The following is a 23,924-nucleotide window of genomic DNA, read 5'->3' as shown; positions in this document are numbered from 1 at the left end:
GGGTAATTCCTGAGTACAGAGCCAGGAGTAACCCCTATGCATTGCTGGATGTGACCCAAAATGCAAAAATAAAAAAAGAAAAGAAAAAAGAAACAGTGACCAAGATACATAGACAGTCCATAAAATGGAAAAAAAATATTTACCCAGTACCCATCAGATAAGGGGCTAATATCTAAGATATTAATATCTAATATATTATAAGGCACTGGTAGAACTTTGTAAGAAAAAACCCTATCAAAAAATGGGGAGAAGAAATAAACAGAAACTTGCTCAAAGAAGAAATACAAATGGCCAAAACACACATGAAAAAATGTTCTACATCACTAATAATCAGGGAGAAGCAAATCAAAACAGTGAGATTATCACCGTATACCCAGAGACTGGCACACATCAAAAAGAGTTAAGAACAACCAGTGCTGGCGCAGATGTGGAGAGAAGGGGAATCTCATTCACTCTTGGTGGGAATGCCAACTGGTCCAGTCTTTTTCGGAAAACAAAATAGGTATTCCTCAAAAAACTAGAAATTGAGTTTACATATAATGCAGCAATACCCATTCCAGGAATAAACCCCCAGGTTGCAAAAACACACAGCAGAAATGAAATCTGCACCAGTATGTTCATTGCAGCACTATTCACAATAGCCAGAATCTGGAAACAACCTGAGTGCCCAAGAAAAGACAACTAGTTAAAGAAATTATGGTATATCTACACAATGGAATACTATGCAGCTGTTAAGAAAAAAAAATGAAGTCATGAAATATGCTTATAAATGGATGGAAATGAAGAATATGCTAAGTGACATAAGTCAGAAGGAGTAAGACAAACACAGAATGTCTACACTCACTGGTGGGATAAAAAAAATAGTAAGAGACTAACACCCAAGGACAGAAGAAAGAAGGGTCAGACAAACGGTCCATGGTTGGAAGTCTGCCTCAAGGGCTCAAGGAGAGGGTATTTGGGACAGAGAAGGGACCATTATGACAATAATGTTTGGAATGGATAGCTCTGGACTGGTGACGTGTGCTGAAAGTGGGTAAATGACCAAACATGATGGCCTGTCTATATCTTCATTGCAAACAATAATGACCAAGAAGGGGCCCAAAGAAAGAGAAGGGGTGGGAATGGGAGAGAGTTAAAAGAAAAGTACCTGCCATAGAGACAGTCTGAGGGAGGTGATAGTAGGAGAGATACAGGGGATAATGGTGGTAGAAAATGATCACTGAAGAGGGATGGATGTTGGAACATTGTATGACTGAAACTCAATCATGAAAGCTTTCTTACTATCTCCCGGGGACATGGTGATTCAGTTCCCAAAAAAAAGATTGCTTTTCTCAAGACATGTCCTGATATTCCATGGAAAAATTTCCACAGAAAAGATAGAGATTTTCAGAGATTACCTAACAAGTCTAATCTGTAACTAGACAGACTGCAATTTTGGTGGATGCTTTTTAAAGGGAATCTATCATGTATACTAAGAAGAGTTTATTTCATGAGAAGCAATATCGCACATTACAGATACAAAAGGAAAACGGTACTATTCAAATGACACAAGCTCCAATCTTGAATTTTCAGTATAGCTGCATTTTAAAAACAGATAAATTCTAAAGCTGTTATTTAAAACTAATTATATTGTCCGCACTACTTTATTTTTGGTTTTTGAGCCACACCCACCAGTACTCAGGGCTTACTCCTGACTCTGCAATGAGGGATCACTCCCAGTGGTGCTCAGGGGACCACATGAGATACCAGGGATCAAATCCGGTAAAAAAAAAAAATTCTGACACACATAAGACAAGTTGTAATAGTGTATTATCTCTCTGGAACCCGTCAGCACTAATTTAAAATCCCATTAATTGCCCATTAAGTACGTACAAATTGAAATTTTTATTTCACAAAGTGAATTTAGAAAATACCTAAGTGTTTTATTGCTTCATTTATTTTCGCAAGAAATCAACCATCTTCATCTACTGCATTTTAATAGTTAATTTTTAATTTTCTGGTGCCTGTTATCTTTTCCTTTCTCTCAGTACCAACTCCCTCCTTCCTTGCATGTTCTGCAAAAACATGAAATTTAAATGTTTGTCCTTGAAAAAGTCAGCTTAAAATAGATGAAAGACTTGGGGATTTGGCCTGAAACCATACGGCATGCTGAAGAAACACTCTGTAGTGGCTTCAGTGGTTCTTGAGGGATTGGACTACACTGGTACACAAAAAAGAAAAAGGAAGTAAAATTATATGTAACTAAAAAGGTTCTGCACAGTGAATCACTAAACAAAGTGACTTACTACTGAATGGGAGAAAATATTCACATCATATATCTGACAAAGCGTTAAAATTAAAAATATATGAAGAATTCAAAAAACTCAACATCAGAAAAATAACCCCAGTGAAATATGAGAAGAGCTAAAGAGAGATTTCATTAAGCTATACAGGTAACCAACAGGCACATAAAAAATGCTAATTATCTATTATCAAGGAAATACAAGTCAAAATGACAATGAGGGATCACTTTGTACCTATGAGAATAGCCTGAGCACAGAATCTGGGATAAGCCCTGAATACCACTGGGTATGGCATAAACCCCTACCCAATGAGAAATGATTTTCCTTTATAATTCTTAATTTATACTTAATGAATTTCAGGAAATATAAAGTACATCAATGTGGTTACTATGCCAATAAAATTGACTGTACATGAATTTGGGTTCTGAAAGAAAAATAGTTGAATCTGGTCACACCTGGCAGTGCTCAGGGATCACTCCTGACAGTAGTGCTTGAAATGTTGGGGATCAAACTGGGATCAGCTTTGTTAACAGTCTCTTCTCTCTCTCTCTCTCTCTCTCTCTCTCTCTCTCCCCCCCCCCCTGCCCCCTCCCACCTTCCCCCACCCTCTCTCTCCCCTGCCACCCTCTTCCCCCTCCCCACCCCTAGAACACACGTATTAAAGCAGGGTAGTTAGAAAACTCCCACTTAGATCAGTGGCTGCAAACTCCATGCCTCAAGGGATAGGTGATGGGTTGGACCTTATCTTCCCTCCCCTAGGGACCCTGGAAGTCCCGCCCATGAACTGCCTCCAGCAGCTGTTTAAGCTCATTAACGGCCATGATCCAGAGATACATAAAAGAATCTCAGAACCCAGCAACTCTCTGCAGAGCTTTCTCCAGATCCTAATTATCTAAAATTTTAGAATTCCTGGAGTACCCAGATGTGATATCTTATGCCATTCATAACAAGCAATACAAAATAAATCATCTAGCATCTGCCTTTCTCGGCAGGTTTGAGTGGTGGTGGGAAAACTCAAAGTAATGGTGGTGGGACTGGTGTCAAAATATTGAGTGTAATCCATTATTGTGAACAATTTTATGAAAATAAAATTTAAAAAAAGAAAAGAAAAATCCTGCTTAAAATATAGGGTAATGCTTTCCAAACATGAGTCATGAAACAGGCTGCATCAGATCCTAGAGCTTTCTCAAAATATCAATGCTAAAATTTCACTGGTAAAACATGAGTTCAACATTTATGGGGCATAACCAAATCAACTGTATTTTAATCATTTAAGTGAGTTTAATGAATGACCAGCTTTGAGATGTACTATGTACAATACACTCATTTGATACTGTTGTTTTTTTCACTTTGAGACTTAAGGTACATCTCACAGAATCTCTTATTTACAATCATTTTTCCAAACGTGGATTCCCATTATATATCCAAGTCCTAGTCTGTGCTGTCAACAGAAGAAAACTTTCCAAAAGCTAATGCAAGAAAAACTTACCTTGAAGTAGATGAGGACCATGACACTGGCTATACCAAGACTAAAGAAGGTTTCTTTCAGGATTAAATTAGTAAGAAGATCCCAGAAGTAAAGGCAACAGAAAGAAAATTTTCTCTGTGCTAAATATCATCTAACAATCTCGTCAGAATGATAAAGGATACTATTAATAGTAATAGTATAATAGCTGGAGCAATAGCACAGCAGGTAGGGCGTTTGCCTTGCACGCGGCTGACCCAGGTCTGATTCTTTCATCCCTCTTGGAGAGCCCAGCAAGCTACCAAGAGTATACCGCCCACACGGCAGAGCCTGGCAAGCTCCCCATGGTGTATTTGATATACCAAAAAACAGTAACAAGTCTAACAATGGAGACGTTACTGGTGCCTGTTGGAGCAAATCGATGAACAATGGGAGGACAGTGCTACAGTGGTATTAATAGTAATCAAAGTACAAGCTATGTATAAACAATATTGGTTAACTTACTTTGCCATTGTTTCTGCGGATAGGTCTTCAGAATTCTTTACTTTTGTTTCACCTGAAAAGAAATGTTTCAAACAAAATTCTAAAGGGTGGGAATTATAAAAGCAAAAGTATTCTTTATCAAATATTTCACCACTGAGCAATGGAATGGGAACTTCATTACTGTAGATGATGGACAAAGAAATTTCTATTTAAATACATCTTTATAGTCAGCACATCTAAGGTGGGTAATTATAGTAAAGGTAAGGTAAAGGTAAAGGCCCTCCCGTTGATCGTCGATTTGCTCGAGCGGGCCCAGTAACGTCTCCATTGGAGACTTTGTTGTTACTGTGTCTGGCATATCGAATACTCTCGGTAGCTTGCCGGGCTCTCCGAGAGGGGCGGAGGAATTGAACTCGGGTCGGCCATGTTGGCCGCTTGTAAGGCGAACGCCCTACCCGCTGTGCTATCGCTCCAGCCCGGGTAATTATAGTAATCTAGCAAAAATTTATTCACACTCCATCATAAAATTTTTATGATAAAAATTTATCAACACTCATTTGTTCACACATCCATATTTGAGGGATGCTAAGCCTTCTCTCAAAATACCAATACGGAGCAAATAAGTTATTTTATTACTACACTGCAAATAGTAATAACACTTAAAACTACTCAGTGGAGTTAGCAACTACATCACTGAATCAAAGACTAAGAATCAAAAGACCCGAGCAATCGTGTAGCAGATAGGGCGTTAGTCTTACATATGGCAGACCTAGATTTGATCCTCAGGACCCCATACAGTCCCGAGCAATGCTGGAGTAACTCCTAAGTGCGGAATCAAGAGTAATCTTTGAGCATTACCAGGTATGCACCCCCCCTCCCCAATAAATGATCAGTAATATGGGTCAAGTGGCACTACACATGCAGAGCATGTTGAAGTCCTAAGTTTGATCCCTACAACTGTATGGTGGCCCTTGGAAGCACCACCAAGACTGCTTTGGTAGGATGGATGAAAAAAAGGAAGGACTAGAGTGACAGTAAAAGGGTTAAAGCACTGGCCTTGCTTGTGGCTAATCTTGGTTTCTTGGGCACTGCATGTGATTTCCCAAGAACCACCAGAAGTGATCCCTGGGCACTGAGTCCGGAGTAAGCTAGAAGTAAACATACCTTTTGGGTGTGCCCCCACCGAAAAAGAGATAAATGAGAAAGAGAACTTTACTCACCATGACCTCGCAGATCCAAGGCCACAATTCTACATTGAACCCTACTAATGATAGCTGCCTAAGAGGAGAGGAAAAGGAGGAAATTACATGTTAGCAATTTTTTTCTATTAATAATGACAACTGTTGAATAAACTGCCATCAGAATTCAAGGAACTCAAGAAAATAAGCAAAAAATGCCACTTTTAATTTTTAAAACACATTTCCTGCTTTTCGGTGCATTTTCTGAACTACAAATCCCAACTTAAATATATGGTTTTCTACACCTAAATCTCTTCTCAAACCATCACCTTTTAAAATGAAACAGAATAAGCAACGTTAAGCAATGATCCTCTGAGCTCAGTTATTACCTATAATTTTTGGCCATATTCCTTAACTTCTTTTTCCTAGTCTGGAAGGGATGTTACCTAAATAAGGACCGTGAATCCATTTATACCATGGCTCAGGGTATCATATCAACGTGATAGTCAGATCCTGAAATAACCCTGAAAACAGTATAAATGATGAAATTAATCAAAGATTCAAGATGAAGCAATAAACTTGTTTCACTAGCTTGTACACAAGATTTACCACAGTTAAAATAAAAAACAAATTGAAAACAAATGATGCCATGGACAGGCATAAGTTTAGAAGTTTAAACAAAACTGAAAAAGTTGGAAACTTTCCTCAACTAAACTATGTTTTTTTAAAACAATAGGCAACAATTACTGTTAGTGAATGCCATCAGCACTTTTTTAACTTTTACGAATAAAATAGGAGGGGGAAGCAACGAATGATTTTTTTCTGAAAAGGAGGTTGTATGCCATATAAACTTGTGAATCTGGTTTAGTCCAAATATGACCAATCAAGACTAGCACAAAACAAGACTATCTTGCAAAAAATATACAATCCTCATAGTAATCACAGAACAAAAACCTGAAGAAGACATATGGTGGGGGGGGATTAGAGAGAATCACTAGCAAAAGTAATCAAAATAAAAGTATATGGCAACAATGGAAAAGTAAACAGAAATATAAAACAAAAAAAAAAAACAAAGAGAATGGCAATGAGTCTCATACATCAAAAATGATCCTAAATGTGATTGGTTAGAACTTATCAATTCAAAACAGAGTATGGTTGAATTGGTTAAAAAGCAAAATCTATACTATGAATAAAAGTCTGACATTAGTAACAATGATAAATAATGAATGAGTCGAAGTTTGATTTTCTGAGTAGAAGTCTAGAGGCAAGGTGTTTTAATCCAGTACTGCAGGGACAAGGGCTAATCTCAAATCTGATGAAAACTGTGAACTAAAAGATGTATTAAGAGAGAGCTATTATATTCTGATCAAGGAGTAAAAGAAGTTATCGATATTTATACAATATACAACTTAAGGGATCCCATATATTAAAAAAACTTAAAAGACCAAAAGGGATTCCCTGACAGCAACATAATAACTATAGGGATCACAACACACCACCTAAAGCAGTGGACAGATCATCCAGACAAAAAATTAACAAGAAAATATCAACAGTAAATCAAACTGATGAAATGGATACAACTTATAAAGATATATAGAAACAAAAATTTCCATGCCTAAAGAAATATATATTGTTCTCAATGACACACGAAACAAATACCAGACATCACCAAAGAGTAAATTAGTAAATACGTGAAGATTTAATCATGTCAAGCATCTTTTCTAATCACAGTAGGAAGAGTTTATAAATCAACAAAAAGAAAATGAGAAATACTTCAACCTGCAGACAGCAAACAACAAATTTCTGAATAACTTGTGGGCCAACAAAGAAATCAAAGGACAAATAAAAATACTACCTGGAGAATTAAAACAAACAGATGAGTTACTAGATCCCATGGAATGCCAACAAAAGCAGTATGAAGGGAGTTCAACCACGATACAGATCCACATCAACTAAGTGGGGGCCAAGGAGATGCTCCTAAGTGTGGGAGAACATGTTTTGTACACAGGAGTCCTCTAACATATCATGGTCCCCAACTACAACAAAGTACTCATGAGTACTGCCAGGTGTGGGCCCAAAAGGAAAGTACTTTGGGCTTCTATCTGCAAGCAAATTAGACAACCTAAAAGAAACGAACAATGTTTTTAGAATCATACAACCTTCCAAGACTGAACCTGGAAGAAACAGAAAGCTTGAACAGACCAAACTTAAATACAGAAATCAAAAGTTAAAAATAAAAGTATGCCTAGTAAGAAGTCTAGAGCCAGATGGCTTCACCAGTGAACGCTATAAAACTTTAAAAGAGGAATACCCCTCCAATCCAAACACCTGTGGAGCGAGTTATCACTCTAATTTCCAAACTAGGAAGAGACAGCATAAAAAGAGAACTAACCTTACCATGAGTCATACACCAATAATTTCAAGTGAACTACCTACAATTTTCTCTCAACTTTTATTCAGACATAATTTTCATGTTACAGACACAGACATTTTATAGGGTAATTAAGGAAGCTGATCAGAGCCCAACAGTGAGGCACTGGCAAAGATTAAAATCCAAGCAACCTGGTGCCAAATTGTTCTCAATTCTGATTGCATAATAGAATCATACAACAAACTTAAGCAAGTGCTACTGTTCAGGTGCTAATGCCACAGAAAATCTGAGTTAAGTGCTACCTGAAGGGGGCTAATATACATCCATACATGTTAAGAGTTCCCAGGTATTTCTAGGGTATAACTGAAGTTCAGCCTAGCCCTGAACTCAAGAATGAGACAAAACTGCATGGTAATAAAATATTTCTGTGTCACTGTTATCACACCAAATTACCTATCAAGTAAGTAGGCTAGGAAAATAGTTCAGTTTTAGTAACAGTTCCTGAGAGGCATATTGAAAACTGGTGAAAGTATGAAGAAATAAGTATCCACAGACATGATTAACCTGCTCCAACTTTATAATTCTGGCAAATTTGATGAGTGGCATTCTTTTCTTTTCTTTTCTTTTCTTCATTAACAATATGATGGACCCATTAATATGTTATTTCCAACTGCTACATTGGATCTCTTTGTACTGGATTGTCTTTTTCTTACTGCTTAAAATCAACCCGTTATTGCTTATCAGTGTATCACTGCATCACTGTCATCCTGTTGTTCATCGATTTGCTTGAGTGGGTGCCAGGAACATCTCCATTCATCCCAGCCCTGAGATTTTAGCAGCCTCTCCTTACTCATCCTTCCCAATGCTGCCATACTGGAGGCTCTTTCAGGGTCAGGGGAATGAGTCCTGTTATTGTTACTGTTTTTGGCATATCGAACATGCCACAGGTAGCTTGCCAGGTCCTGCCGTGTGGGCGGTATACTCTTGGTAGCTTGCCGGGCTCTCCGAGAGGGACGGAGGCTTTTGGGTCAACCTCTATTATTGCTCATATGATACATAATCAAATATTTTTATCTAGCATCTGTTTGAACTTTAAAATATCTTCTCTGGGGCTGGAGCAATAGCAGAGCGGGTGGGCATTTGCCTTGCACATGACCAAACTGGGTTCAACTCCCAGCATCCCATATGGTCCCCCAAGCACCGCCAGGAGTAATTCCTGAGTGCAGAGCCAGGAATAACCCCTGTGCATCACTGGGTGTGACCCAAAAAGCAAAAAAAAAAAAAAAAAAACACCTCCCCACCTTCCCTCTGCTTCTGCTGTTGCAGTGACCCGGGGTCCCCTGCTCATCTGGTTGTGGTGCTCACCAAATCTGGCTGCAAATCACCACCAATGGCTCCATTGGTGCCACGGTTTAATGGAAGTGCTCACTAAGAGTTACTGTGTGCTCACACACACGCCTGTCAGAGGTCATGCTACACTCTTGGCCACAGTCCTCATACACTCTTAGTTGTGGGACTCACTAGGAGTCACAGTTCAGTTGCGGTATTCACACACACTTGGCTACAGTGCTTCAGAGATCTCACAATTCTGAGGTGCAGTAGGTGCAGGGGAGTGTGTGTGTGTGTGTATGTGTGTGTGTGAGGGGTGGTAGATAGCAAGCCTCCAGGACCACAGACCATAGGAAGGTTTGCATGTAATCTTTCTTTTATGACTTCTACCTTCCGGGGGGAGGAGGGCGGAGACACACTTGGCAATGCTCAGGGATGACTCCTGGCTGTGCTCAGGGGAGCATATGGATTGCTGGGGATCAAACCCAAGTTAGCAGCACCCTACCCCTATACGATCACTGCAGTCTCTATGGTTTTTACCTTTTTTGTTCTTACCTTTTTTATTGAATCACTGTTGAGATAGACCCTTACAAAGCTATTCATAATTGATTTTGGTCGTACAGTATTCCAACAGCCATCCCTCCACCAGCGGACATTTCCCAGCATCAGTGTCCCCAGGTTCCCTCCCATCACCTGCTATACCCCACCCACTGACTGCTTCTATAGCAGGTGTTTCCCCCTCCCCCTCCTTCTCTTCTTGTGGCCAAATTTAAGAAGGCCTGATTCAAGGTTATAAATGAGTGTTCTTACGAGTTTGTTTTTTGAATTCAGCAGTTTAGGGTCAGAACGATAGTGCAGTGGCACTTGCCCTGCACACAACCAACCCAGATTAGATCCCCAGCTCCCTATCACTGGGTCATCCGAGTGCAGAGCCAGTAGGAACCCCAAGCACCACCCCAAAACCAAAATAAAATCCAACAGTTTAATCCACTTGGATTAGGTGGAGGGGAGACAGGGCTACCAAGTAGTGCTCCTGAGCCCAAAGACCAGCAATTCAGAGAAAACCAGGCCAAACAGTTCAAAGCCAGGTTCAAGGATCACAGTGCTGCTGCTTGGGCTCTGTGATACCGGGCAGCATCAGGGCGATGCCAGTGGTGCTCAAGGGCCTCCAAGGGCTAAGTCTCAGCAATCGTCAGGGAACCATGTGGTACTGGGGATCAATCCAGGGTTGAGCCCATGCAAGCCCTGTGCTCAGGGGAGCATATGGATTGCTGGGGATCAAACCCAAGTTAGCAGCACCCTACCCCTATACGATCACTGCAGTCTCTATGGTTTTTACCTTTTTTGTTCTTACCTTTTTTATTGAATCACTGTTGAGATAGACCCTTACAAAGCTATTCTTAACCCCTGTACCATCTCTCCAGCCCCTGGATTGTTAATTGTATACTAACAATTTTCTTATAACCCCTGTATTGTCTCTCTAGTCCCTGAATTGATAATAACTGTAACTGTACACTAACAGTTTTCTTACACATGGGCTTGTTTCTTAATTCTGTCAATACCATATTACTGTGTTTTACAACGCTTTTTGATTATCAAAAAAGTCAAATCCTCTTTCTCTACTGGCTTTCTCAATGTTTTTTTCAAAGCCCTGGGACCCTCCTGCTAATAATGCGGCGAGTAGTGAAAACCTGATGATTTGAAGCTTGGGTCTGGGAACTCAGGGCTGCCTCAGACACTGCGGCCACACCTACTGGTGCCTGAAGGTTCATGTGGTACTGGGGAGAGAACTCAGGACACACCCGGCATGCACTCCACCTCTTGAGCTATCTTCTACCAAACCGCTTCCCCTGGCTTTTTCAAAATTATCTTGAAAATTATCTTGGGCACTTACACTTATGTACAATTACTAGTTTTTTGATACTATCTCACAAAAAATCTCTTTGAAATTTGGGGGCCAAGGACTGGCCGAACCTCAGCAGTGCTCATAGGCTACTCTCCTGAATCTCTGCTCAGAGAACCATATGTGGTGCGGGGGTAGACCCTACCTGGGGTCAGCTGCATTCAACGCAAGGACCTTAATCTACGATCTATCTTTCCCCTACGAATTTTAATGTTTCGGTCTTGGGTCATACCTGACTGAGACCAGGGCTTACTCCTGGCTCTGCACTCTGGAGTCACTCCTGGCAGTGCTCAGGGTACAATTTGGGGTGCCAGGGATTGAATCCCAGGCCAGGTGTATTTAAGGACAAAGCCCTATTTAATGTTCCAAGTAACACCCTCCTTATTAATTTTAATGAGTTGAGAGTCACTGAGGCAGTTTTCCCTAATTTTCTAGGAAGATACTATTTATAAATAATGACAGCTTTTCATTCTTCAAATCTTTAAAAAAAATACTTTCCCCCCAATTTATTATTGTGCAGAAACTCTAGAACAAGACTGAAAATAGCAACCTACCATATCCCTAACTTTACAGTAATGCTTCACTGTGTGTGTGTGTGTGTGTGTGTGTGTGTGTATGTGTGTGTGTGTGTGCTTTAACATGAAGTATATTTATAAATGTTCTGGTATATAATTTAAAAAATCCACGAAGAGTTTCATCTATTTTTAGCTGCTAAGATTTTCAACATGAATGGGTATATTTGACCAAATCCTCTTCTGGCATCAAGAGAGGATAGAGATCCACTACTTTTGTTTTTCTAGGTAAAACCTAATTTATCACAGGGTATGATTATGATAATGTACTGCTGGGCTTGGTCCCTACAACCACATAGATCAACAATAAGCAGACAAACACCAAAATGTTCAATTTCCCAGAACCTTAAAATCTCAATGTGTTTGTAACTGTTTCAAATAAAACACTAATTCTCACTGTCATCTTTTATACTCAGCCAGTTTTAATTTCCAGAGCATACTTCACTGTTATGTTCTTCAATACCTTTGTATTTCTCTTTGAGTGCCTTCTCTACTAATTCTACTTAAAACTGAATTAGTAAGTAACCAGTATCGATCTTTAAAATTCAGTAAAGAAGTTCAATAGATCATGTATGGTAAGCACTAGCACAAAATAAATGTAAAAAAATCTGTTGTTTTTTTTTTTTTTAAAAAGTTGGGGCTGGAGCAACAGCACAGCAGGTAGGGCATTTGCCTTGCACACAGCCAACCAGGGTTCGATTCCCCGCCTCCCATATGATCCCGTGAACACTGCCAGGGCTAATTCCTGAGTGCAGAGCCAGCAGTAACCCCTGTGCATCGCCGGGTGTGACCCAAAAAAGAAAAAAAATTTTTTTAAATCACAAATGCAGTTTATATCAGCATTCTTCAAGCTTTTTACACCTGTAGACTGGCACCTGTCTTGCATACCAGTCCAAGAACTGGCAGTTGTATAACAAAAGTGACAAACCAGTTGGATTTCATCCGTTCTAAACACGCAACACAACACCAGTCCATAAACCAATGACTGAAGATCAGTGGTTTATATTTCTACTGACAACAGTGGTCTAGAAATATGAAAGGGTATGGCACTTATGAGAAAATCTTAGTTGTGTCTTAAAAGAAAAAAAATAGGGGCTGGAGTGATACCACAGTGGGTAGGGCATTTGCCTTGCACGCAGCCAACCCGGGTTTGATTCCCAGCATCCCATATGGTCTCCAGCACTGCCAGGAGTAATTCCAGAGTGCAGAGCCAGGAGTAACCCCTGTGCATTGCTGGGTATGACCCAAAAACCCAAACCCCTCCTCCCCCAAAAAAGAGAGGAAATAGCAAATAAGACTGGGGTAAAATAACTAAAAATTATTTAAGTATAAAAATTACTAAGATTATAGTAGTAAATTTAAAATGATCTCAGTAATATGTGTAATAAATTACTTTTATTCTATAGCCTTGACCCTTCCTTCAGACCCACACTTTGGAAAGGCATCACTCCATCTCCTTCATTCCAATGCACATTTATACAGAAAATTTTATAAACTGTTTGAAGATTCATGAACTAAAGCCCACCCCAGTAAGGAAGCTCTACGGAAGTTCATATTCCGATCCTTGAAACATCACGTCACTGTGAACACAGAGGAAAGGTACTCTAGTCATATTCAGAAGTAAACTATGATTGAATTGCTATCAAATTCCACCATCGCCCTCTTACCGTGAACACAGCCCAGGAAAGGGCAGAATGACCTCCTCCATGCAGAAGCAGTAGGACTGGACCCTCCGAACCACTTTTATAAACTCGAAAAGTGTATGAATAGTTAAAGAGAATCTCTAAACGTATGTTCACTGACGTTTCTGATTATTTAGTCATAATAAAGCTAGTAAGAATACATATTTTTCAAATTTAAAAAAGACAATTTAATTAAACAAGTTTCTGAGATATCAAGACTGTTTCATGGAGCAAGTATGACCATTTTTACCAAGGGGGTGTGGGAGAAATCCCATTCCCTTAATGAAAGAGTTATGATTTCTAGTTTCTAGATGCTAAACCCACATTCCCTCTGAAAAAATTTGCCTCAGGAAACCCATGAAACCTTTCTGCGATGAAGAAATAATTTCATGACTTTAAATCTTAATCCCTTTCCTGGAAGCCAAGTAAGAGAAATCACATAAATTTACAGGAATATTCCATGCTGTATATGCAGGAGATACAAAATGAAACAAGCAACAGGAATAAATATATCTTCTGGGGCTGGAGCAACAGCACAGCGGGACACGGTCGACCCAGGTTCAATCTCCAGCATCCCATGTCCCCCGAGCACTGCCAGGAGTAATTCCTGAGTGCAGAGCCAGGAATCCCCCTCCCCCCCCAAAAAAGATACATCTAACTTACACATTTGCTTACTAAAAATAAGTCAATTTTTGCAAAGGATATATCCTTGCCAGTTTCATTCTCTACTTCTACATCTTCCATGGACTCAAAGTACTGACTCCAAGAAACAGGAGAGAAGTCCCGCTTTCTTCCAGGGCTAAGGAAAAAGAGAAAAAGATTTCAGGTAAAAAAATAAAATCATGGTCAGTAAATGCTTAATATAAAAGTCTTACACTGTAAATTCAATATTATATTTCAATTACAAAAAAATTCCATGCAAAGATATACCCCAAAGCTACTAGTTTTCTTTGTTCTTAGTGATAAACTCATTCCTGTCCCCTCAACCAACTCTGTATCATTACTGTTTTATTTTTGAGCACTAAGTTTTATGTGACATATAATTCCTCCATTTTTTCACAAAAGTTTGTCACTTCCCAAGCAATCAATAGATATCTTCATTAGAAGGCAAAGGAGAAATATCAATTGAACTTTACTGAAACTTCTAGGAATGATTATGAAGATATATTCACACTGAAGTAAAATTACCTACCAAATGCAGTACAAGTGAAAATTTGAAAAATAACTGAAATATCCAAAAGTAATGGATTAAACTGTAGTTCATAGAACTGTACCATTTAGTTGAAAAAAAGAAAACTAACTGAATAAAATTATTTACTGTTAAGATACACTGCTAAATAAATAAAAGTGTTATGTAATCTACCAATTTTGGGTGAAAAGGGGGAATATATATAATTGTGTAACTATTTTGAATATCTTTGGAAAGATATTGATAACATGATATATGGGGGTAGAGCTATAAACTGGAGACATGAGATCAGTTTTTTACTGTATTTTGATCTTTTGTTTTTGACCCATACGTCGTTTAAAAATATAAAATTATTTTCTTTATTTCTATAAGGATGCCAGTGATTGAATCTAGGACTTCATGCATGTGAAACAGGCACTTTGTCAGTTATGGAAATGACTTAAAAGCAAAAACAGAAAAAAAAGTCAGGACTGGAACATTAGTACAGTGGGTAAGACGCCTTACGTGCAGCCAACCCAGATTCAATACCTGACATCCAATATGGTTCCCCAAGTCCTGCCAGGAGTGATTCTGAGTACAGCTGATTTCAAATCTAACAAAATAAACATATTTTCTTCCCACCTCCCACTAGCAGAGGAAATCTGGCATTGAGAGAACCAAACGGTGCTGTGAAAAACAAAGGAAATACAGCCATGTGATTCAGGTGACTTTTTAGAGATCTTTGCTATTATCATCAAAGCTATTCATATTCTGGTTAAGAGCTATGGGCCAAGTCACTCTAGAAAAATGTTTACATATCTATTATGACAGACTTCCACTGGCTTAAACAAAACTCACCTAAGATTCTTAAATTAGAACCGCTGAACAATGGCTTGACTGTAGCTATTTCTAACAGAAACAGCAAATTTTTTGATACGTAGAAAAGGAAGATACTGAATCTTGAATATTTTCTGGATTTTAAATTTTCCATTTGATACCATTAAAGATTTGTTTTCATACTCCAGTTCTGCCTTGGGTACTTACTGTACTAAGCCTGAGTTTCTTCATGGCAGAAAGCTCAATTTTATGAGAACTGTTTATCAGGGTTTTAAGTAGCCCTTGTATCTCTTGGCAGCTCTCAAATTGGCCTCTTTTATTTTTGTTTTTGTTTTCTGGGCCACACATTGCAAGCTCCCTGACTACTCTCAGTGGTACTCAGGGGACGATGAGGTGCCAGGGACTGAACCTGGTGCTCCCATCGACAAAACCATACTCCAGCCCTTTGAGTCATCTCCCCAGCCTAATGCCTTGTTCTATTTTTAGCACAGAACTAATCATTTTCTAAAGTTAGTCTGTTCTTGTATTTGTTATTCACCAGTCACTCCACCTAATTTTCTATTATATGAGAATCCTTAAAGCAAGAAAATTTTCCACTTGTTCATCAATTGTATTCTGAGCAGGGTACCTGTGGGCTGTATGAACAGTCATGTGCATAAAGTACTTAGCTTGGTACTTTTAAAGGGCAGCATGGAAACCATGAAAACTAACCATGGAACAGACTTGCAAATCATAGATTGATAAGAGATTTATCTGATTTTGAATGTATAAAGAACACAAATATTCTACCCCAAAATATAAGGTAGTTTTCTATTACTTCTATCTATACATATATACTATATATATTTTTCCTATCTATATCTTCTAATTAAGGTATTGCTGTTGATATTTTAAATATTTTTGTCTGTTTTTCAAGTCACTGATGGGTTGTGATGCTCAGGGCTTACTCCTGGTGGTGCTCAGGGAACCACATACAGTGCTGGGAATTAAACTAGAGTCAGTTCGCACATGGCAAGTGCCTAACTCTCTATGCTATCTCTCCAGCTCTTCATCTGTAACATGTTTTCATCCCCAAGTTATTGCTTGTTCTCTGAAACGAGGATCTGTTTCAGTATGAAATGCATCCTGTTCTTGTTTCACAGATGTTGTATTGTCCCATGTCTTTTGACAAGCTGTTTTTTTTATGATTTTCTTTTTGATTTATATATATATTTAGTTTTTTGGGGTTTATGTGGTTTTGGTTTGGAGGCCACACCCTACAATGCTCAGGGGTTACTCCTAACTTCTTACTCAGGAATTATTCCTGGTGGTGCTGGAGAACCACAGTGGGGAGCCAGGGATTAAATCCAGGTCAGGCAAGCAACCCACCCCCTGTACTATAGCTCTGGCCCCTTACTGTGTGTTTTGTTTATTTCTCTTGTTTTTAGAGACTTTCTCTGGATGTCTGATGATTTTGCTAAGTGTGGAATTTGTTGACTAGCGTTGACTAGTGTTGCTGACTAGCCTTTCATTTTTGTTATTGTTATGTTACTTCCAGCAGTGCTCAGGAGCCACCGAAAGCACACTTGGCAGTGCTGGAAGAGGAATGTGGTACTAGAGATCAAACAAAAGGTCTGATCACAGACACAAAGTAGGCACTCTCACTTGCGCCCTATCCTGGTCCAAGGCCCAATCTTTCAATTAGGTGTGTTCCCTAAATATCAATATATCCATGTCTGTTCTCAGGTCAGGATCTATTCATAGAAAAACCCTCCAACTGCCTGCCTAGAATGTGAGACTAGGTGCTTTGCCTTCTATAAAAGGAGCTGAACAGCCTCAGTGATTCACTCACACAACAAATATTTATTAAACACCTACAAGATATTATTTTAGGCACTAGAAATAGTACAGCGAACCGAAGTCACCCTACCCCACCTTTTTTAAATTTTTTTTTTGCTTTTTGGGTCACACCCAAAAATTACGCTCAGGGGATCATATGGGATGCTGGGAATTGCATCCAGGTTGGCTACGTCAAGGCAAATGCCCTACCTGCTGTGCTATTGCTCCAGCCATCCCACTCCTTTTTTTAAAAGGTATTTATACTCTGTAAAGTCAGACAGCAACAAAAGCCATGAAGAAAAATTAAACCAGGAAGAAGGACAATGACAATCAGGATGGTACGAATTGCAATAGGAAATGAGGTGGCCGGGGAAAGCATGTCTTAGTTAAAAAAAAAAAAAAAAGCCCATGAAGGAGCAAGCATAAACAATTCGAGAATACACAGGAATGTGTACCTTCACTTATACCCTGTTTTCATCCTGTTGCTTTATTTTTGCCTGTAACCTTGATGAAGAAACAACAGTCAAAGACATCTTGCTGAGAGAATATCAGAGCTGGAGAGAGTGCATGTCCAGGAGGCCCAGAGGGTACCAGCTACAAGTGGTACAAAGAGACATCCTAATCAGAATGATGAAAATCATAAAGATAGAATATTGAAAGAGCAAGATCAAAGAAGGAAACTAAATACAATGGACTATCCTTAAGATTTATAGCAGATTTACCAAACAAAGTCCTAGGGAACAGAAGACAGTGTGATATAAAAAACAAAAACTCAAAAAGTGAAATGAACAACTGACCAAGAATACGTTGCATAGCCAGACACTCCTTCAGATTTGAAGGAAGGATGCACAACTTTGCAGATAAAAATAACTCAGAAACTTCATAGATTCAAAACCATCTTTACAAGAACTAAAGGGACTACTTTAAGAAAGGATGACTCCCACAAACATGCCAACCTCCTACAGAAAGACTGCACAAAACTCTTGTGACAATAATCTCTTTCAGTATCAACAGGCTAAATGCACCAATTAAGAGACACAGAATTAGAAAAATGAATTAAAATACTGAACACAACATTCTGCTACCTGCAAGAAACATATATGAAGTCAGAGCAAACACAGAACTCAAAAGTCAAAAGTTGGAAAACACTCAACAAAATAGGCATGGAAGGAATCTTTAAGATAGGAAAGGCATCTACAACAAGCCCACAGCCAGTATCATTCTTAATGGTAAAAAACTAAAAGCAATACGTCTAAGATCAGGTACAAAGCGAGGATGTCCATTGTCTCCACTTTCATTTAATATAGAATTAGAAGTCCTGGCTATCATAACAACGCAAGAAAAACAAATCAAACTGGAAAAGAAATCAAATTATCATTATCTGCAGATAACATAATAGACATAGAAGACCCTAAAAAGTCCACAAAAATATCTCCTAGGAACAATAAACTATACAGCAAAGTCACTGGCTATAAGATCAATACACAAAAATCAGTTGCATTCTTATATACAAAGAATTAGTCAGAGGAGAAAGTGATCAAGGTGTCAGTCTCATTTAAATAGCATACAAAAGCATCAAAAATATATGAATCAGGCTGGGGCGATAGCACAGCGGGTAGGGAGTTTGCCTTGCATGTGGCCGACCCAGATTTCCAGCATCCCATATGGTCCCCCAAGCACCGCCAGGAGTAATTCCTGAGTGCAGAGCCAGGAATAACCCCTGTGCATCGCCGGGTGTGATCCAAAAAACAAAACAAAACAAAAAAGAATATATGAATCGGGGGCGGAGTGATAGTACAGAGGGTAGGGCATTTGCTTTGCATGTAAATCCGGGTTTGATCCCCGGCATCCCATATGGTTCCCCCCCATGCCCCGCCAGGAGTAATTCCTGAGTGCAGAGCCAGGAGTAACCCCTGAAAATTGCTGGGTGTGACCAAAAAAATAAAAGAATATATGAATCAATATGAATGTGGAAAGGTCGGACTACAGCTGAATCTTGCGAAGACAATGTTTATGAGAAACAGCCTTGTTCCTGACGCTCCATTCGCTCTCAATGGAACCACCATCTCCGAATGCAACAGTTATATATACCTAGGTCGAGAAATCAACATGATGAATGACCTGGCACCTGAGTTGCGCAGGAGGAAGAGAGCGGCTTGGAATGCCTTCAAGAGCATTGAAGAAATAACTAAAAGGACAAAGAACCTCCAGCTACGAGCACATCTCTTTGATTCCACTATTCTTCCTGCATTAACATATGCCTCAGAGACCTGGACCCTACGAAAACAGGATGAGAACACTATTCGGGTCTCTCAAAGAGGAATCGAAAGAACTATGCTTGGAATATCACTATTCACTCAAATGAGAGATAGAATACGGAGTTCTGATCTTCGTCAACGCTCAAGAATCAGGGACGCTGTCTCATTTGCCAAGACATCAAAAATCAGATGGGCTGGACACGTAATGAGGTTTACAGACAACCGCTGGACTAGAGCCATTACTGATTGGATTCCACGAGACATCAAAAGATCACGTGGACGCCCACCTATAAGATGGTCAGACTTCTTCGTCAAGACCCTAAATGATCGGTTTGAGGCTCTACATGTTCCTAAAACGAACAGATACCATTGGGCTACGCTAGCACGCAACCGGGATGAATGGAGACGTTACTGGCACCCGCTCGAATAAATCGATGAATAACGGGGATTAAGTGATTAAGTGATGAATCAATAAAAGATATGAGATGAGATCTTTATCATAAAAACTCTAAATCATTTAAGAAAAATATAAAAGAAAATGGAAAAATAGTTCATGCTCATGAATTGGAAGTATCAGTATTGTCAAAAATACAATCAGTATTGATATTCCAACCTAAGCTATCATAGAGATTCAATGTAATCCTCCTCCAAATTCAGATGATATTAAGGACCTAGAAAAGTCAGTAATAAAGTTTGTATGAAATCAGAAGGGACCACAAATAGCCAAAGATACTGAAAAAGGAAAAAAAAAACGAATTTGGAAGGTATCTCATTACCTAATTTGGAAACTGTATTACAAAGCTATAGTGATCAAAACTGCATAATACTGGGTTAAAGATAAACTCTCTGATCAATAGGTCAGAATCAAATACCACAGGGAAAAAAACCCACATATATATGGACAGTTAATTTTCAATAAAGCTTAGAACATGAAATGGAGTAAAGATAGCCTCTTCAACAAATGGTGCGGGGGAAAATTGCATAACTATGTGTCAGAAATTAAAGCTGGATTCCTATCTCACACCTTACACAAAAATCAATTTGAAGTGCATCAAAAACCTTGAGATCCTACCAGAAAGTATAATGTACACTGAGGAAAATATAGGCAGAGTGCTCCAAGATTTCGACCTCAAAATTGTATTCAATATGATACTGCTGGCAAAGGCAACATAATAAAAAATAAATGGGACTACATCAAATTAGAGAGTTTCTGCACAGCAAAAGAACACAAGCGAAAACTGAAAGCTCACTAAATGGGAAAAATATTCACATTCAGTGCATCAGATAAAGGGCTGATATCCAGGATCTATAAAATCCTAACAAAGATCAATAAAAAAATTCAAAACCCCTGTCAAATCTTGGGGAGAGGAAATGAACAGACACTTCTCAGGGAGAGAGGTATGGCCAGCAGACACATCAAAAAGTGCTCTGTATCACTTATCATTGGGGAAATTCAAATCAAGGTAACAATGAGATATCTCACACCAATGATAAGGGCAGATTTCAAAAATAATGGAAATAATCTGTGTTGGTGGCAAAGTGATTTAAAAAAAAAGGAACTATCATCCACTGGTGGTGGGAATGTTGCCTGGTTCAATCCCTGTGGAAGCACTATGGAGAGTCCTCAAAACTTGAGGTGACATATAACCCAGCAATACCACTTTTGGGCATCCACCCCCAGGACAAAAAATAAAATAAAATAAAGAAGTCATTCATAAGGACATAAGCACATCATTATTCATTGCTGCACGTAGTACAACAGCTAAGATATTGGAATCAACCAAGGAGTCCAACAACAGATGGACTATGAAGATGTGGCATATGCGCGTGCGCACACACACACACACCTCAGAATATTACGTAGCTGCCAGGAATAATGAAATAACGCAAACTTGGAAGATATCATATTGAGTGAAGCGAGCGAGAAGTAAAAAGACAAATACAGGATGATTTCACTATCTGTGGTGCAGAGAGTAACTGGATGATGAAACGTATTGCAGTAAAGGGGGATGCCTGGATCACTCTTAACCCTCATCCAAGGGCCAAGAAGCTGAGGGAGGAAAGGGACAGAGAAGGAAAGGGCCAGTGCAGGCAGGCAGATGTGGGGTGGAGGGGGAAGGAATATGGGAAAACTGGTGGAGGGAAGTTGACACTGGTGGTGGGAATGGTGTATTATCAATAATTTTGTAAGTCTTTAAAATAATTTTTAAAATTCAGAATGTATATATACAGTATTTTACTATAAACATATGCAATAAATATTAAAGAAAATACAATAAAATATGATTAAATTATGGTAACAATTATATTTATTTTCTTTGTAATTTTCCTACAAGTTCTATAATCAACACTTGCAAGTATAATTTTGATTTTTAGGACAAATAGTAGAATTTCAAGTGTTTGAAACTCAATGAAAACTTACTCCTACATTAAGGTTCCATTTCTTAAATATTAAGATATCTTAACATCAACAAATATTTCTACTCGATAGTTTATGTGGAATTTTATCCTTCAAATGTTTCATTCAACTCTAGAAAGCACACTTCAGTCTCCCACTTTTTGAATTTCAATGTCCTTCTGCAGATACTTCTGATTTTGCTTATGTTTGGTCGTAAGCTAATATTTCTTCAACTTGTTTTCCTAAATCTCGAAAGTGATCTATTCTCTTGTACTCTGGAGTTATTCTTCTTTACCAAATAAACTTACTGGACTTGGGGAGAAGACAGACCAGAGGTAAAGACATGAAGTAATTTCTACAAAATTCTCTTGAACGTATTATCCCTGTTTTACAAATGACGGGGGGAAAAAAACTCGGTCCAACAGAGGTTAAATAACTCTTCCACAAAAAAGGAGCTGAGCTAGAATCATGTGCTCAGGGCTGCTTCTATGTTAGCTTTCAATATTAGCCTCAAAACAAACGACTTCCCATTCTAGAAATCACCGAAGCTAGTAACAAACATACCAAAATCCCCATGAAGAACTGGAAAATCAGTTGCTGCTGTAGAGAAAATAACTGATGGGAGTTCGATATATTATGGAGACTAAGTCAGGTTTACAACTAATTGTAAGCACAACTGTCGAGCAGAGGGAGGAGTGAAAAGAAAGAATCAAAGACAATATCTAAGTGTCTCTGACTGCCTTCCGTATCCGGAGATTAGAAATCTTTTTAAAAGCACAAAAATTTGTAAGTCTACAACTGTACCTCATGGTGTCTCACTAATAAAAATTAAAAAAATAAATGAAGTCCTTTTTAGACCTAAAAAAAAAAAAAGAGCTACAACTTATAAAGTACTTACTTATCACATGCTTTAAAAAAAAACTTATTCTTTTTACTTTTCTGTTGACTTTTCAGAAGACTGTTAACATTCTCAAAATGAATATAGTAGCATTTCACAAGAGTACTGAGTAAAGAAACAGAATACTGAAGACTTAGTCTATTATTTGGTTGCATGCAAATAAATGAAACCTTACCTCACTTAAAACCACTTTCAGATAAGATACTTAATCCACAGGATCATTCAAGTTGCTGAGTCAAATCACACAAAAATATACCTCGCTTTAAGTGGATGAACAAATATGCTGATGCAGCAGAGGAAGACAGTAATTTTATAACTCTAATAATACAGAATTCTGCTCTATCCTATTCCACCGTTCATCCAACATACCGACATGGTAACTTCTTTTTCCCACATCTTCTAAAATTAAAGAGAAAATAGAAGCAATGATAACTTCACTTAAATGATCTGGCCTCACTCATCAGAATGAAAGCAAGAAAGGAAACAATACAAGGCTTTTTTATGTGTTGCTGTATATGGCCATACTCAGCAAACAAAACATGAAAGCTACTATTTATACTGTGCCACAAAAGGAAACAAGAAAACAGGTTTGGCATCAGTCACGAATCACGACCATCCTGTTATTCGTTGATTGCCTCGCCAGTAACGTCTCCTTCATCCTAGCCCTGAGATTATACTCAAGGCTCTTTAGGAGAATGAGACCCATCATTGTTACTGGTATTTGGCATATTGGGTACGCCACGGGGAGTTTGCCAGACTCTGCCGTGTATGGCATCAGTATTTAAAAGCAAATGGAATCTATGAAGAAGTCTAATAAAGTATTATTTCAATGTCAAAAGTCATAGAAACTCCCTATCCAGACTGAACTAAATGCCATAGTAATCTGTTAAAACAAACAAACAAAAGAAAAATTTCAGGGCTGGAGGGATAGTACAGCAGAGTAGGGCATTTGCCTTGTACGCGGCCAACCTGGGTTCAATCCTCAGAATCCCATAAGGTCCCCTGAGCACCGCCAGGAGTGATTCCTGAATGCAGAGCCAGAAGCAACTCCTGTGCATCGCTAGGTGTGACCCGAAAGAGCCAAAAAAAAAAAAAAAAAGGAAAGGAAAATAATTCATGAGCAAAAAGCAAATATCCATAGGGCCACTTATGAGTCCCTTTCCTGTACAACTTTATATTAGCTCCTAATTTAATATTTAATTCCAATTCTATTAAAAAGACCTTTAAAAATGCCCTGTATGTCAGGCCCCAAAGCATTTTCTGGGCACTAGGGAAATCAGCT

General features: G+C 38.7%; 1 protein-coding gene across 1 annotated transcript in view; it reads right to left on the bottom strand.

Annotated features, from left to right (window-relative positions):
- The window catches only part of PPME1 (protein phosphatase methylesterase 1), a 53,790-nt gene that overhangs the window by 20,926 nt on the left and 8,940 nt on the right, over positions 1 to 23,924 (bottom strand). Inside the window, exons 2-5 of the mRNA XM_056115901.1 lie at positions 13,971 to 14,064; positions 13,251 to 13,343; positions 5,451 to 5,508; positions 4,252 to 4,303 (exon numbers count right to left, since the gene is read on the bottom strand). Of these exons, the coding sequence (XP_055971876.1) occupies positions 4,252 to 4,303; positions 5,451 to 5,508; positions 13,251 to 13,343; positions 13,971 to 14,064 (297 nt within the window). The remainder of the gene's footprint in view (positions 1 to 4,251; positions 4,304 to 5,450; positions 5,509 to 13,250; positions 13,344 to 13,970; positions 14,065 to 23,924) is intronic.

The sequence above is a fragment of the Sorex fumeus genome, unplaced genomic scaffold, assembly GCF_029834395.1.
Source record: "Sorex fumeus unplaced genomic scaffold, SorFum_2.1 ptg000030l, whole genome shotgun sequence".
In the NCBI taxonomy this organism is placed as follows: domain Eukaryota; kingdom Metazoa; phylum Chordata; class Mammalia; order Eulipotyphla; family Soricidae; genus Sorex; species Sorex fumeus.
The sequence above is the reverse complement of the archived record's forward strand: the minus strand, read 5'-3'. Positions and strand labels throughout refer to the sequence as shown.